At 31.5% G+C, this 14,085-nt stretch overlaps 1 protein-coding gene across 1 annotated transcript in view; it reads right to left on the bottom strand.

Moving 5' to 3' along the window:
* Positions 1 to 13,532: 13,532 nt before the first annotated feature.
* LOC126738322 (odorant receptor 2a-like) overlaps positions 13,533 to 14,085 on the bottom strand; it is a 44,443-nt gene continuing 43,890 nt past the window's right edge. Inside the window, exon 8 of the mRNA XM_050443591.1 lies at positions 13,533 to 13,645. Within this exon, the coding sequence (XP_050299548.1) occupies positions 13,595 to 13,645 (51 nt within the window). The 3' untranslated portion in view covers positions 13,533 to 13,594. The remainder of the gene's footprint in view (positions 13,646 to 14,085) is intronic.

The following is a 14,085-nucleotide window of genomic DNA, read 5'->3' as shown; positions in this document are numbered from 1 at the left end:
TGGGAGATATAAACATAAATACTCTATCTGAAAATTCAGCTGATACAAATAACTACCTAGCTCTCTTGATGTCTTACGGATTCTACTCCCTTATAACTGGTCCTACACGGGTCACATTAACATCAAGGACCTGTATTGACCACATTTTCCTTAAAAAAAAATTTTTGGAAAACAAAAATAAACATCTTTCTTTTATTTTGGAAACTGACGTTACCGATCACTATCCTGTGTTGCTTAATTTTGCTAGAGACGAGGTTCGGGCAGGTAATGTTTCCAATAATATAAAAATTAAAACTATAAAAATATTAAACAATGAGAAGGCAAAAGATTTACTTATAAAACAAAATTGGGAAAACACTATCTTAAATATTAATGATGTCGAAATTGCAACCAAAATTTTTTATAATGTTGTCGAACATATTATACAAAGCTGTGAAGAGACAAAAATATTAAAACAAAAAATAATTAAAAAAATAAAACCTTGGATAACTGCTGCTATTATATGTTCAATAAAAAATAGGGACAAAATGAAAAGAAAATTGAATAAAAATTATAGTTTGGAAAAAGAACAACAATATAAAACATACAGAAACTCATTGGGTAAAATAATAAATAAATGTAAAAATGACTATTACAAAACAAAAATTGAGGAATCTAAGAATAATATGAGCAAAATGTATAAGGTTATAAATGAGGTTACAAATCAAATTACTACTAAAGGAAATGACATAATAAAAATAAAAAATAATAACAAAGAATTTTCAAATAACAAAGACATGGCAAACTTTTGTAATCAGTATTTTATAAACGTAGGAGTAAATATGCAAAACCAAATAAAAAAACCAAAAAAACAATTCAAAATTAATCATAACAGTGTATCTTCAATGTTTCTAAAACCAACTAATAGGAATGAAATAATTAAACATATTTTTTCGTTAAAAAACAATTCAGCGCCTGGGATAGATACTATTAGCTCAAAATTTATAAAAAAATTTCATATTTACCTTATTGAACCATTGGTTCACATTATCAACCTAATATTTAAAACAGGAACAGTACCTACTCAATTTAAAGTATCAATAATCACTCCAATATATAAATCAGGTGATAAATGTGAAATAGGTAACTATCGTCCTATAAGTGTGATCAATAATTTTTCCAAGCTCTTCGAGAAATGTTTGAAAGATAGACTTATTGACTATTTACAAAAAAATAACATATTAACACAAAATCAGTTTGGTTTCATTGGGGGGCTCAGCGCATCCGATGCTGTCTGCGAATTAACAAAGCGAGTGAATCAGGCTTTTGATGGTGATAGAAAGTGTTTGGCAGTGTTTCTGGACCTAGCAAGGGCCTTTGACACTGTACCGCATGAGCTTTTGCTAGATACTTTAAGATCTTATGGTATTAGAGGTCCAGTGTCAAGGGTCTTTGAAAGTTACTTGGGGGACAGAAAACAGTCTTTAAAAATAAATAATGAGATTAGTGAACCATCTTATATAAAAATTGGAATTCCACAAGGAACAGTTATTGGACCTATACTCTTTATAACTTATATTAACGCTCTTACCAATCTTAAAATTCATGACGGGTCACTGATATCATATGCAGATGACACGGTTGCGGTGTTTCACGGAATTTCTTGGGGAGACACAAAAAAAACTGCAGAACTTGGTCTAGCAACAGTCAAGAACTGGCTGGATTCTTTTAAATTAAGTCTCAATAGTCAAAAAACAAACTATATTGCATTTTCTATAACAGCTGCTAATCGCCCCAGCTTTCAACAAATTAAGCTTGAATTAATTGATATCAAGGAAGTTTCATTTACTAAATATCTGGGTATCATTGTGGATAAACATTTAAAATGAGACCAACACATTCTAAAATTAACACAAAACATCCGTAAACTTATTTATCGATTTCATATTTTGAGAAATATCTTAAATGAAAAACTACTAATTTTAATTTATAAATCCTTGGTTGAGTCCTTGTTAAGGTATGGGGTGATTGTCTGGGGAGGTCTATACAAGAATTGTTTAAAACAACTTAATGTAGTACAAAACTTTATTTTAAAAGTTATATACAAAAAACAAAAAAGATTTCCTACACAACAATTATATTCTGAAGAAATTTTTAATATACGCTCAATTTACATATTGTCAACATGCATTTATACACATAAATCAGAAAAAATCAAGAATTATGTTAGTCATTCCTACACAACCCGAAATAATATAAACAGACACCTAAAAATACCAAACATAAAAAAAACTATAGGGCAACGATTTTTAGGATACTTGTCCCCGAAATTTTATAACATCTTACCAAACAGCTTAAAAAATATAAATAATATTAAAAACTTTAGTAAGGTCTGTAGAAAATTTATTTATTCAAATATAGATAAATTTAATTTTTTTAAATAGTTTTGGGAAGGGAAATTTTATTGGAGAATTTTTGTTTAGTTGTAGATTATGGTTAGTTATATTTTATATTATTACTAAAATTTTGTGATTTCTCAGCATACACAAACAGATGTTACAACATCTAGGTGTATGTTAAAAACAATGACTGTTAACTATTATTATTGAATATAATTAAGTTAAAAATTGTTATAATATAACCAAAATGATTAATAAATTTGAATTTGAATTTGAATTTGAATTTTAAGTTTGCAATTTAAGATGCATTTTTAAGATTTATCAAATTTCAAATAATTATCGTGGTTTCAACAGAGTTTTTTTATATTAAATTTTTAAATAAAATGCTTTAGTGACTTATTGATTCTATCTCAGATAGCTATATATGTTTAATCATATTTTTTGTAGCATTGCCGAAATTGAAAATTTAGAAGAAATAGTTTCTTACCACGGCAGCAGTATGATGCTTGAAGATAATACAGCACTAAATAATACTGTTGAAATAATTGAAATTGATGATTTGGGAAATCTCATCTCAACTGCGAGTATTGAATCATAATGCGACTATACAAAACGAATTAAAAATCAGCTGGTAAGGGAGGATGTAGAAGATTACGGCCATAAGAAAATTGAAGAAGAAATTCAGGAGGCAATTGAAGGCGAAGTTCGTTCAAGAAAAAGTTCAAGAGGAAGGTCAAGAGGATACCTTTTCTCATAGGGCAGCACAAACGGCATATTTTTACTATCGTAACAGTTTGCAAAAACATTGAAATGACTCAACCTTTTTTTTTCAACCAAAAACTAAAGAAAAACACAGAACTGCACAAATGCCGAATATAAAGACAAAGCCGTTTGTCAAGATGACATTTCGCAAAATGACATCAGCTTTTGCATTGTTTTGCTTTAATTTTTTTTTGCTTTGAAGTTGTTATTTTTGCGCTTACCATAATATTTATTTATTTATACTTTTTAGTTTTAATCCAAAATTTAACATCAATAGGTTAAATTATCATTTTGATATATGTGTTGATATATAGCTGAAAATTTCCTCTTTTGAATTTCCTAAATGCGTGTAAACTTGACAACAGAGAATGGATGAATATATAGTAAGTTATATTATAAGCTCATGAAGTTTTTAAATCGTCAATAATGTGATTTTAATTTAATGCTTTAGAACATGACTAATAAAACCCTATTATATCATACTTAGTGCCATCATTTCACTGCCTACTACTCCAAAACATTCCAAATAAAAAAAAAACTCTTTTTTTTCAATTTAAATATTTTGATGATGGTTTCTCCGAAACGAAACGTCGTACGGAAAAAAAAGACTAGATTAGACTAGACTAGACTTTTTTCTTTGGGGTTACTTAAAAAGCAAAGTTTATAAAACCCCACCTGAGAGTATTGAGAATTTAAAAAATAGAATATTTCAAGAATGCAGAGAAATTAGCGGGCAGACCCTTGCCAATGTTCGTAAAGAGTTTGAAAATAGGCTTTTTTATTGTCTTGCTAATAACGGCACGCATTTTGAACATTTAATAAAATAAATTCGTTAAACTAATTAAATTTGTTTTTCTACCCTACCGATTTACACTTTAATTGCTTCTTGGTCAATCAATTTTATTTGTTTTTTACAACCATTGATAGCATAATAAATGCCCTTTAAAATAATATATCACACCATGGGGTAGCTATTTGACATACCAAAGTTTGGCGTAAATAAAATATTCATTATTTCTAGATATTTTCGCTAACTATTTGCTTATACATTTACCGATTTAATTTTTTTTTGGTACCGTTGAATAGAGAATTTTACGCTGCTTACTATGCTGTATCACACGATGGGGGTTCCCATTTGACATATTAAAGTGAGGTTGGCTGGAGGTGAGGAGGTGATTGACAGAACTTCAATAAATGCATAATTAAACGTCCCGCTGTATATCTAATTTGACGTGTTTTTTTTTCTTTTTAAGAAACTTATTAAGGGTGGATCGTTTTGAAATGAAAGCACTGTATATTGTATATAGCGTTTTGCGCGTTCTTTAAGTGTGATCATATGTTTCGTTAGTCTGTTACGTCATATTTGACAAACAATTCACTTGAGAATTAGGGCGTTTACACACACACCGGCTATACCGTTGCCGGTGCCGTTTCCGATTCCGGAATACATTTAAATTCACATATACCGGCATTTCCGTGCCGTCAATTTTATTCGGTGTTTGGCAGTGGTGAAAGAAAGATGTATGTTTCTGCTCGTAATAAACGTTATTTTCTTGGGCTATTGTATATCAGGAGAAAGTACCGAAAAGCCAAAAAGCAAAGACAATACTGGGTGCATCCTTTGCTGACTGTGAGATACTTAGAAGGTAGCTTCTACACGCTTTTTGAAAAACTTAGGAAATACAATACTTTAATTACTTTAGAATGAGTATTGATACTTTTGATTTCCTAGTGGAACGATTATTATATTAGGGCATGTATTCCTCCAAAGGAAATGGTCGCAGTAACAATAACGTGAGTGAATATACATAAATACACATATAAATTATTTTTATTGTGTATTTATTAACAAGTTGATAAGTTAGAGATTTTCATAAAAGGGTATTGTGGGTTGTGATAAAGTTGTTGTGGAAGGATTAGATAAAGTTGTATGTAAAGGTAAAAACTGCTGTTGATTCTGTTGAAAATCTTCAGCATATTGGCTATTACTGGAGTTATTGGAAAGTGGAAATGTATTGTGTGAAAATGGCGTTGATGATCGAGAGGTTGATGTAGATGTGTGGGTAGCAAATGCTGGCGATTGCACTTTGTTACGCATGTTGATATTTTTTATTAATTGAAGTACGTTCATGCGGAATTCCAGCTTATCATCTTCTGACATTTTTCGTAGATGGGTTAATTGACATAAAAAATGCCTCATCCTCGTCAGGTGGGTTTTCTAGGACATTTAAAATTCTCTTATCTACGTCTTCTTGCAAGCGAGGCTTTTTTGATGTGTTCCAGTTTCCTGCAGGCTTAGGGTTAATATTTTTTTGGACTTGCACTTGTACTTCAGGCTCCTTCTCGGCTTCGTCTTGGGTTTCATTCAACAGGGAATGCTCGTTATCCTAGGTGTCATCAATACTTGACTGCGTGATTGTACCACTTTTAGTAAAAATGTTAGGTTGTCATGGTACAAATATTTTTTGTAGTGGCTTGTCTAGATTTTTTCTTTAATGACTTTACAAAACTGTCACGGATATTTTGCCATTTCGCACGAGTTATTTCACCTAAAACTTTCGAAAGGGTATTAAAATATAGTTAATTGTTACTATAGTATAGGTAAAATTAAAAAATCATACACTGAAAAAAAAAAGGTATTTTATATCTTTAAAAATTATATTTTTTCCTCACATATTCTATGCACTGAATAATTATGCTAATTAATAATAGTATTTTTAAATTTTAGGTACCTTGCGTCTGGAGCAACATTTACTAATTTACACTACTACTATAGAATTGGAATAAGTAAGTAATAACACAATAAGTAAAATTGTTCGTTTGGTATGCAACTCTTTATGGAACTTATTGAAAGACGAATTTCTTCCGCTACCTAGAGAGGAAACATGGCAAAGTATAGCAGATAATTTTAAAAAATCCGCACAGTTTCCCTATTGCTTAGGCGCTATCGACGGAAAACATATACGAGTTAACCGATTTCCTAATAGTGGCTCAATGAACCTTAAAAACAAGAGTTATTTTTCCATTATTCTTATGGCAGTGGTCGATTCTGATTATAAATTCATATATATATATATATATATATATATATATATATATATATATATATGTATATATATATATATAGGGGCCTATGGCAAAGATTGCGACTCATCTGTATTTCAGCAAACAGTATTTTTTAAATTAATGATGACAAATCAATTACATATCCCACCACCCTGTCCATTAGAAGCAACTGGAAAACTCGGGCAAGAAATTCATTCATTTCACTCGGGCAGGCATTCAACGTACCGAATGTGCTTTCGGTATACTTTTTAATAAATGGAGAATTTTACACAGAGCATTAAATGTATCAAAACAATTATCTAAAGACATTGTTAAAGCATGAGTAATTTTACATAATGTGGTGCGAATAAGGGATGCAGGCAAATTAGAAATGTATGTAAGCCAGCAAAAGCTACAAAATGTGCAAAATGCTCCTTGTCCTAGGCCAACAAGAAATGCAAATTATTTAAGGAATCGCCTCGCAGATTATTTTGTTACTGCTGAAGTGATGTTGCCGTGGTAAATCAACAAAATATAATAACTATCTAAATTGTGTAGTAATATTGCTTAATATATGTATATTAACTTACCTATTTTCTGTTGTTCCTTTTTGTCCTTTTGTAGGAAATCTTCTTCAAAGAACGCATATACTTCCTTCCAAACTTTTTCTTTTTCATTTTTATCTTTGAAGCAATCCGCAGTTTTGTCCCACTAACAAGGCTTATTTTCTATTGCTTCAATTAACGTAACAACATCATACTTAAACAATTTACTCATTGTCAGTTCAAAATGATTAAAAGTTATTAAACCACAGAACACAAATATATAGATTAAACATCATATCATCATATTAAACATCAAACGATCCTATTTACTTCCTACGAGGTTAATAAGACACTAAACCACCGGTATGAAGGTTGAATGTGGTGGGGCGGAATAGTCTGCCACCCAAGATGGCCGATTCATTCTGTATAATTTTTGTACGTACATCAAATATGAAAATAGTGACGTTAATGACATTTTAACTATCGTATTTGACGATCGTATTTTTTAAGTTCTCTTCGGGTGGTAAACAAGCCAAGCCTCATGATTATCTCCCAATTTAAAATTTTTAAGTAAATTTATAGCTTTTTGTAGTTTTTTTGAGTCCTGGGTTGAAAAATTATTTTACAAACGTGCCAACATCGAATCATCGTGCAACTACATAGAGCAGGAGACAGGTAAATTTCAATTATGACATACCTAAGTGTTTTCTAATAATGTTTAGGTGCATCTTGGATGTATTATTATTTTCCAGGATGATAATACAATAGATTTAATCCTATTTTGGACATATCTATGTCACCGTTCTCAATTTAACTTTTTTTTTAACAATTCAGTTTTAATTCTTGAACCTTCACTGGGAAAATATCAACTATTTCTTTTTCTTTGTCTCCATCTAGATTAAGATGTTAATGCAAATATCCTTTATGCAGTAGTTTGTATATTAGAAATTGCCCAGACTGTCACAGAAATCATAGATTTTCTTAATTTCCATTGAATCCATCCTTACAAAAATCTTAGTCTGTTATGTAAGTCCGACTAAAAATGTCACCAATTATCGAGTTTGCTCCAATTGCTCACTTTTCTGGTTCTTGGGTAGAAATGATATTCACATGGAGTAGAAACACCTATTTGTTCAATTTAAAGAAAATAATGACACATCAAGATTGTCATATCCTTCTCAAAAACTGATTTTCCTAATCGACTTAATCCACCTTAAGCTATGCACATTTATGGATAGCCATGGTCATTTAGTCAATTTGGAGAAAATGTTTTGGTTGGTTTATAAATATTTAAAGGATAAAATCAAAAGCCAGCTTCAAAATCACAACGACAATCTTTAAGTGTTGGTCATTCTAGAAAATAGAAAGTTTTGACAATCTAAAATGCCTTCAAAATTTGATCTTGAATATCCTCATTTAATACTCATGATACACAATCAGAATAATTTTATTTTTTAACTTTTTAGCTAATGATACTAAGATTTTAGTATGTAATATCTTATTTTTTAAAATACCTAAATTACCTAAGATATTTTGGTAGTAAATGCTATGCTGTTTACAGTCTTATTTTATTTACTGACCCATAATTAAAATCATATTATAAAAATCGTTTAAAGTATTATTAAAGTTTACAGAATAGAATACAATATAATAGTATTCTATTCTGTAAACTTTGGTATTATTTAGAACCTTAATTTGTAATCATAACTAATGTGATAATCAATACTTACTAATAATAAAGACTTATGTATTTTGGATCATTAGGATGAAATACTTATTAGGAGATTTAATTTTAACCCAATTAAAATATAATATTGTATACAGTATACACAATACACTGTCTTAATATATTTTCTTATGTTTCATGTTCCATACTTACTGGAGACAATGGCACTGACTTTTGACATCTTTACCCAATTGTGACTAACCAAAAATCAAAAGTCATATTTTGTTTTTACTTTCTTATACTAAAAAATTAAAATGGAAAAAAACATGCATATTAACTTGTACATGTGTATTTGTGTTATATCTAGTCATATTAATTAACTTATTTACAATGAAAAGCCAGATTTATTTCAAGAGATAGGTTCAGTTTCTGTCTTTATAAGAGTTTATATTTTGTTTTCCATAATATGTGGATATATATTATTTTGTTACTATAGTATAGATGGTTAAAAAATATATATGTTACTTTTTTTATTTAGGTATGTGTGTTACATGTTTCTTATATTGTTTTATACACTTATGGAAACAAAAAAAAGCAGATTTTTTTTGAGAATCCAGAAATTAGTATTTTCAGTTAAAATATGCTTTATACCTGCAACAATTCTATTTTTTACATAAAAAGGTCTTATTAATACCATACTTACAGTTTGCAGTAATTAATTTAGAATATATTGTAACTTTTTTATGCATTTTAAACCCTTTGTTAAATTTATTTTATTTCATCATAAAATAAAATATTTAAAAGACAATTTAGTTTTGTTTTTTTTTTATTTAAAATTTGGTCCCATATCTATCCTGCCAATTTATAATTCTTGGTAAGTATCTATAGCTAAATATCTTAATAAGCAATGTCTTGAGAACCAAATTTAAATTAAATAATATTTTAGTTGATGATTGTGTTAATTCTTCATTAAAGTGATGAGGTATGTCTGAGATGCAATATTTTTATTTTTTTCTCAGCAATGCATATCAATTTGAGATGAAATATTTTTATTTTTTTCTGAGCAATGCATATCAATTTGTAAATTGATAAGCATATTGTTTTTTTTTAATAAAATTCTATTTAAATATATTTATATATCACTCATCAGTTAACGCGTCAACTTTTGTAGGGTCAATTGGGGTAAATGTAAACTGGGGTAATTGTAGACACATCTAAAATAAGGAACAAAACAACATTTAGATTTCAAATTTAGCGCGAAGCTCACTATTCGAGTCGTGCCGACGTCGGGCGAACTCGGTTTCCCTCGAAATTTTACTCCTGTTTGTGCTCTTCTTGCATTAATTGGCTGATGCAATTTGATGTGTTTGGTGGTTTTATGGTGAATTTCGGCACTGAAGTTTTCAAATGCAAATCATCGAGGTAAGTTAGATATTTCATTTGGACATTGCTTATTATACTATTGTGTCTATTTTACGCCTAAATGTCTGTCGACAAGTTTTATAATCACTAAAATAATTCAGTGTTTACATTTTCCCCTAATAAATTTGTTCTTGGGGGAAATGTATACACACTTTTGGGGTAATTGTAAACATAATAAAATTATGTGTCTCGCCGATAATTTATGTAAAATGAGTAATTTCTTTGTCTTGGTGCAATGTAAAGATGCCTCGTACTTATGTAAGGAAAAAAGAACCACCTTCTTTAAAGCCGTTGCAGATGTCCAAAATAAAACGTATCGTCAAGCAGAAACGTTCTATGGTGTTCCCTGATCAGTTATTTACCAAAGAAAAGGAGGAATAAAGACTCCATTAAATGTGACAAAGGGTGGACGTTCCCAAGTTTTATCCTCAGATATCGAAAATGAAATAGTGAAATGTTTATTGGCACGTACTGCGATGGGTCTACCATGTGACAAAGCAGAACTTAGACAACTGGTTGGAGAGTATGTTAATGCAAAAGGTTTAAGAACACCATTTAAAAATGGAGTACCGGGAGAATACTGGTACTACTTATTCATGAGAAGACATCCTGAACTGTCTCTTAAGAAACCGGAACATTTGCAAAAACTGCGGAAGGATGCTAGAAAACCTGAGATCGTCTACCATTTTTTTGATGACCTGAAAAGAATCATTGATGAAAATAATTTAGATGATAAAGGAAGCTTTATTTTTAATGCTGACAAGTCAGGTTTTAATAATGATCCCTATCGTATTAGGGCAATTGGAGAGAAAGGAAAGGCCCTGTGCCGGATATCTGAAGGCTCTGGAAGAGAGTCGACGACAGTCTTAGGATGTGTTTCTGCCGATGGAAAAGCACTTACACCGCTCATCGTATTCAAGGCAGCTGGAGTTCAGGCTCGTTGGACTTCCAATAGCGCCTATCCAGGAACTCTATATGCGGCCTCCACTAATGGATGGATGGAGGACCCGCAATTTTTCCAGTGGTTTACGACAGGGTTTATACCTCACATTAAAGATTCAAGAACTTTCTAAAACCTTCTAGATCAAGCAGCTCTACTGTTGTATGATGGTCACAGCAGTCATATGAGCGTCAGAATTATTGAAGAGGCAATGCACAACAATATTATTTTGATAAAGCTTCCAAGCCATCATACGGATAAGCTTCAGCCTTTGGACAAGTGTGTCTTCGGACCCTTAAAGGTGAACTGGAATAAACAATTGGTGAAGTTTGGTATGGAACAAATGGGACGAGGGTGTGGACGGCTAACTAAGGAAAAATTTACCGAATTACTTGGCAAGAAACTATGGTTTCTAGCAATATTATATCTGGATTTAAAAATACTGGCGTATACCCAGTTGATCGAAACAAATTCCGACAAAATGAATTTACACCAGAAGACTTGGCCAAATACGAAGCTGCCCTCAAAGCTCCGAAATCTGTAACATCCGATGCTATTATTATCCAACCAGTATCCTCTAAATCAACTGTTGTTGCAATTTCTGAACCAAACCCACTTCTACCCACGGTCGACGATCAAATGCCTTCAATTTCATCATGTTGTAGTCAACATCATTCAGTGTCATCAGCTGAAAGCCGACAGCAGCCTTTTACATCGTCAACTGACTACCAAAAATTATTAGTGGCATCTACCCATAGTCCACAACCATCGACGTCATCGTCTATCAGTAAATCGACAGAAATTACCAACATTTTCTTGCCACTCAGCCGCCGTGAAGATATTGTTGAAGAGAAAAAACAAGGCATACCAAGATTAAAGCAACAAAGATATGGAGAGGTATTAACAACCAACCAAGTCTTGGAAAGACTAAGAGAAGCAGAAGAGAAGAAGAAAAATAAAGGAAAAAAGGCTAATCCGAAAACGGACAACAAAAAGTTAGAGCCGAAATTGAAAAAAATGAGAAGTGAACCAGTTGCAGAGTCAGAAAGTTCTGATGGAGAAATAAATCTAGGTGATACTGATGATGAAATAGATTGGGCAGAACCGGAAAAACAAGATATAGAGCTTAAAACAGTCGAGAGTTCAGACTTGTCCACAGGGAAATTTATTCTTGTGCAGTTCAAAGGTGGAAAGAGAAACACTACTCTTTTTAAATATGTGTGTTTAATTGAAGCTGTGGATGAAAAAGGAAATCAAAGTGACTGGTCTTAAATCCTGGGATGCATCAAAAATGCTTTTCAACATTGTTGAAACTGATGTCAGTTATATAACCTTGAATCAAATCATTGGTGTGCTTCCCGATCCTGGGATTCAAATGAAGGGAAAGAGAATACTATACAACTTTCCAGCGATAGTTCCTGTTTATGAGCAAAACTAATTTTTTATACGTATAATATTATTATAATTACATACTTACAATAAATTTCTTTTATTAGCGTTCTCAAAAATAGTTTAGTTTTAGTTAAAATAAACAGAACTGTTGGAAAATATTAACTTTTATCTCGAGTTTTTATTTATATTGCAAGCAAAACCTTTAAGGTCACATTATTTTGGGGTAAATGTAAACACGGCTTATATCAAAAAATATTTTGCTACACAGCGACTTTATATAGTTCGTTTACATTTGCCCCAGGTTTTTTTCTGGTAGAGTAAATGTGTCAAGAGATGCTTGTTTACAATTACCCCTAAAGAGTAGGGGCAAATGTAAACGGACAAGCTTCTTGAATATATTTTTTTTATCTTAATGTGACTCGTAATTACAGAAAACCACTAGTAATTATGAAAGAAGATACTATGAGCTATGTGACTGCTAATTTACATATATAACATAATGCGTGATGCCCACAAAAATCGTTTAGCAAGTCAAAACATTAAATATCGTACACAATTACCCCAATTGACCCTAATTCTGCAAATTACTTGAATTTAAAATATCAGACAATAAATCAGGCTTAAATTTCCCGCCACATGCCACCCAAGATGGTTGCCCCCGTCTCTGTCAACAACGTCAATAAAGATGTCAACAGAATTTCTGTCTGTTCATTAGGCAACACGCATTTCTCTATATTTGTGTTCTGTGCACTAAACTGAAAACTTAGATGCATAAAAATAATCCCCGGCATCGTCACGCCTGAGCCTGTATGGACAAGTATAGATTAGAAAACAGTGAAGTCGGCAAATCGGAACCGGTGCGTTGGGTCCGATTGTCAAATTCATCTCCGGTTGCATTAACCGGAATCGGTGACGTCAAATAAACCGGACCGGGCTACGTGTGAAAATATTAATTTTTATTACATTGCCTTTGGTGCCGGCATCGATACCGGCCCCGGTCTTGCCGGTGTGTGTGTAAACGCCCTTATACGATTAATATAATTTTTAGGCAACTAAATCATATGTACATAAAGATACCATATAATGACCAATTTAGTTGACAGTTTTTTTATAAAAACAAAATTTCAATACGAAAATGGAACGTTCCCCCGATATTCGGTTAACTAAAATCGCTTGTTAGCAAATCGAAAAAAATATTGATTAACTAATAAGCGACGTCACACACGTTTCGCACTGCGGGCGTCGTTCACAATTCAAACTTTAAAGTAATATAACTTAATTATAAAAAGAGATATTGCAAATGGGTTTCGAAAGAAAAACATCCCAAGTATACTTTCGAATGATTTATTAATTAAATTAAATGCACAAGAACTAAATAAGTGCAGGAAGTTAACGCAGTTACCAAGATATCCCCATTGTCAAATTACCTTTTTTAGAAAGTCGATTATTTGAGCTGAGTGAGTAGCGTATAAAATGAATAGGAAGTTTTGATGGTCTAAAAAGAAAACCAATATTTCATTATGTAAAAATAAAACCCAATAAGCACAATTTGTCTCTGAATATATCTGGGATCAAATATTAGTTCTACTTAAATAGTCCACTAGTGGTTCTTCGGGTTGTAGTATTCCGGGACTTTTATCAAATTTTAGGGTGAAGTTAGTATACAATAACTGGAAATCCCTATGGATGTGGTTGAAAGCAAATAGGTTTTCTTTTGGAAACTCCTCTCAGGATGCAACAATAAACAGGAGCAGAGGTCGTTACAACCATTGGCATCATCAAGGATATTATTAAGATTACCACCAAATGGTTTGATTTTCTTGAATGTAATCCCGAAACGACAAAGGAATTTATATGCAAATTTGAAAATGGTACAACAAACTCCTGTGCTCATTGAGTAAACCATTAAAATGAATATATTTAAACTAATTTGCT

This window comes from Anthonomus grandis, chromosome 7 (genome assembly GCF_022605725.1).
Source record: "Anthonomus grandis grandis chromosome 7, icAntGran1.3, whole genome shotgun sequence".
Classification (NCBI taxonomy): Eukaryota; Metazoa; Arthropoda; class Insecta; order Coleoptera; family Curculionidae; genus Anthonomus; species Anthonomus grandis.
This window is presented reverse-complemented; position numbering and strand designations above follow the sequence as displayed.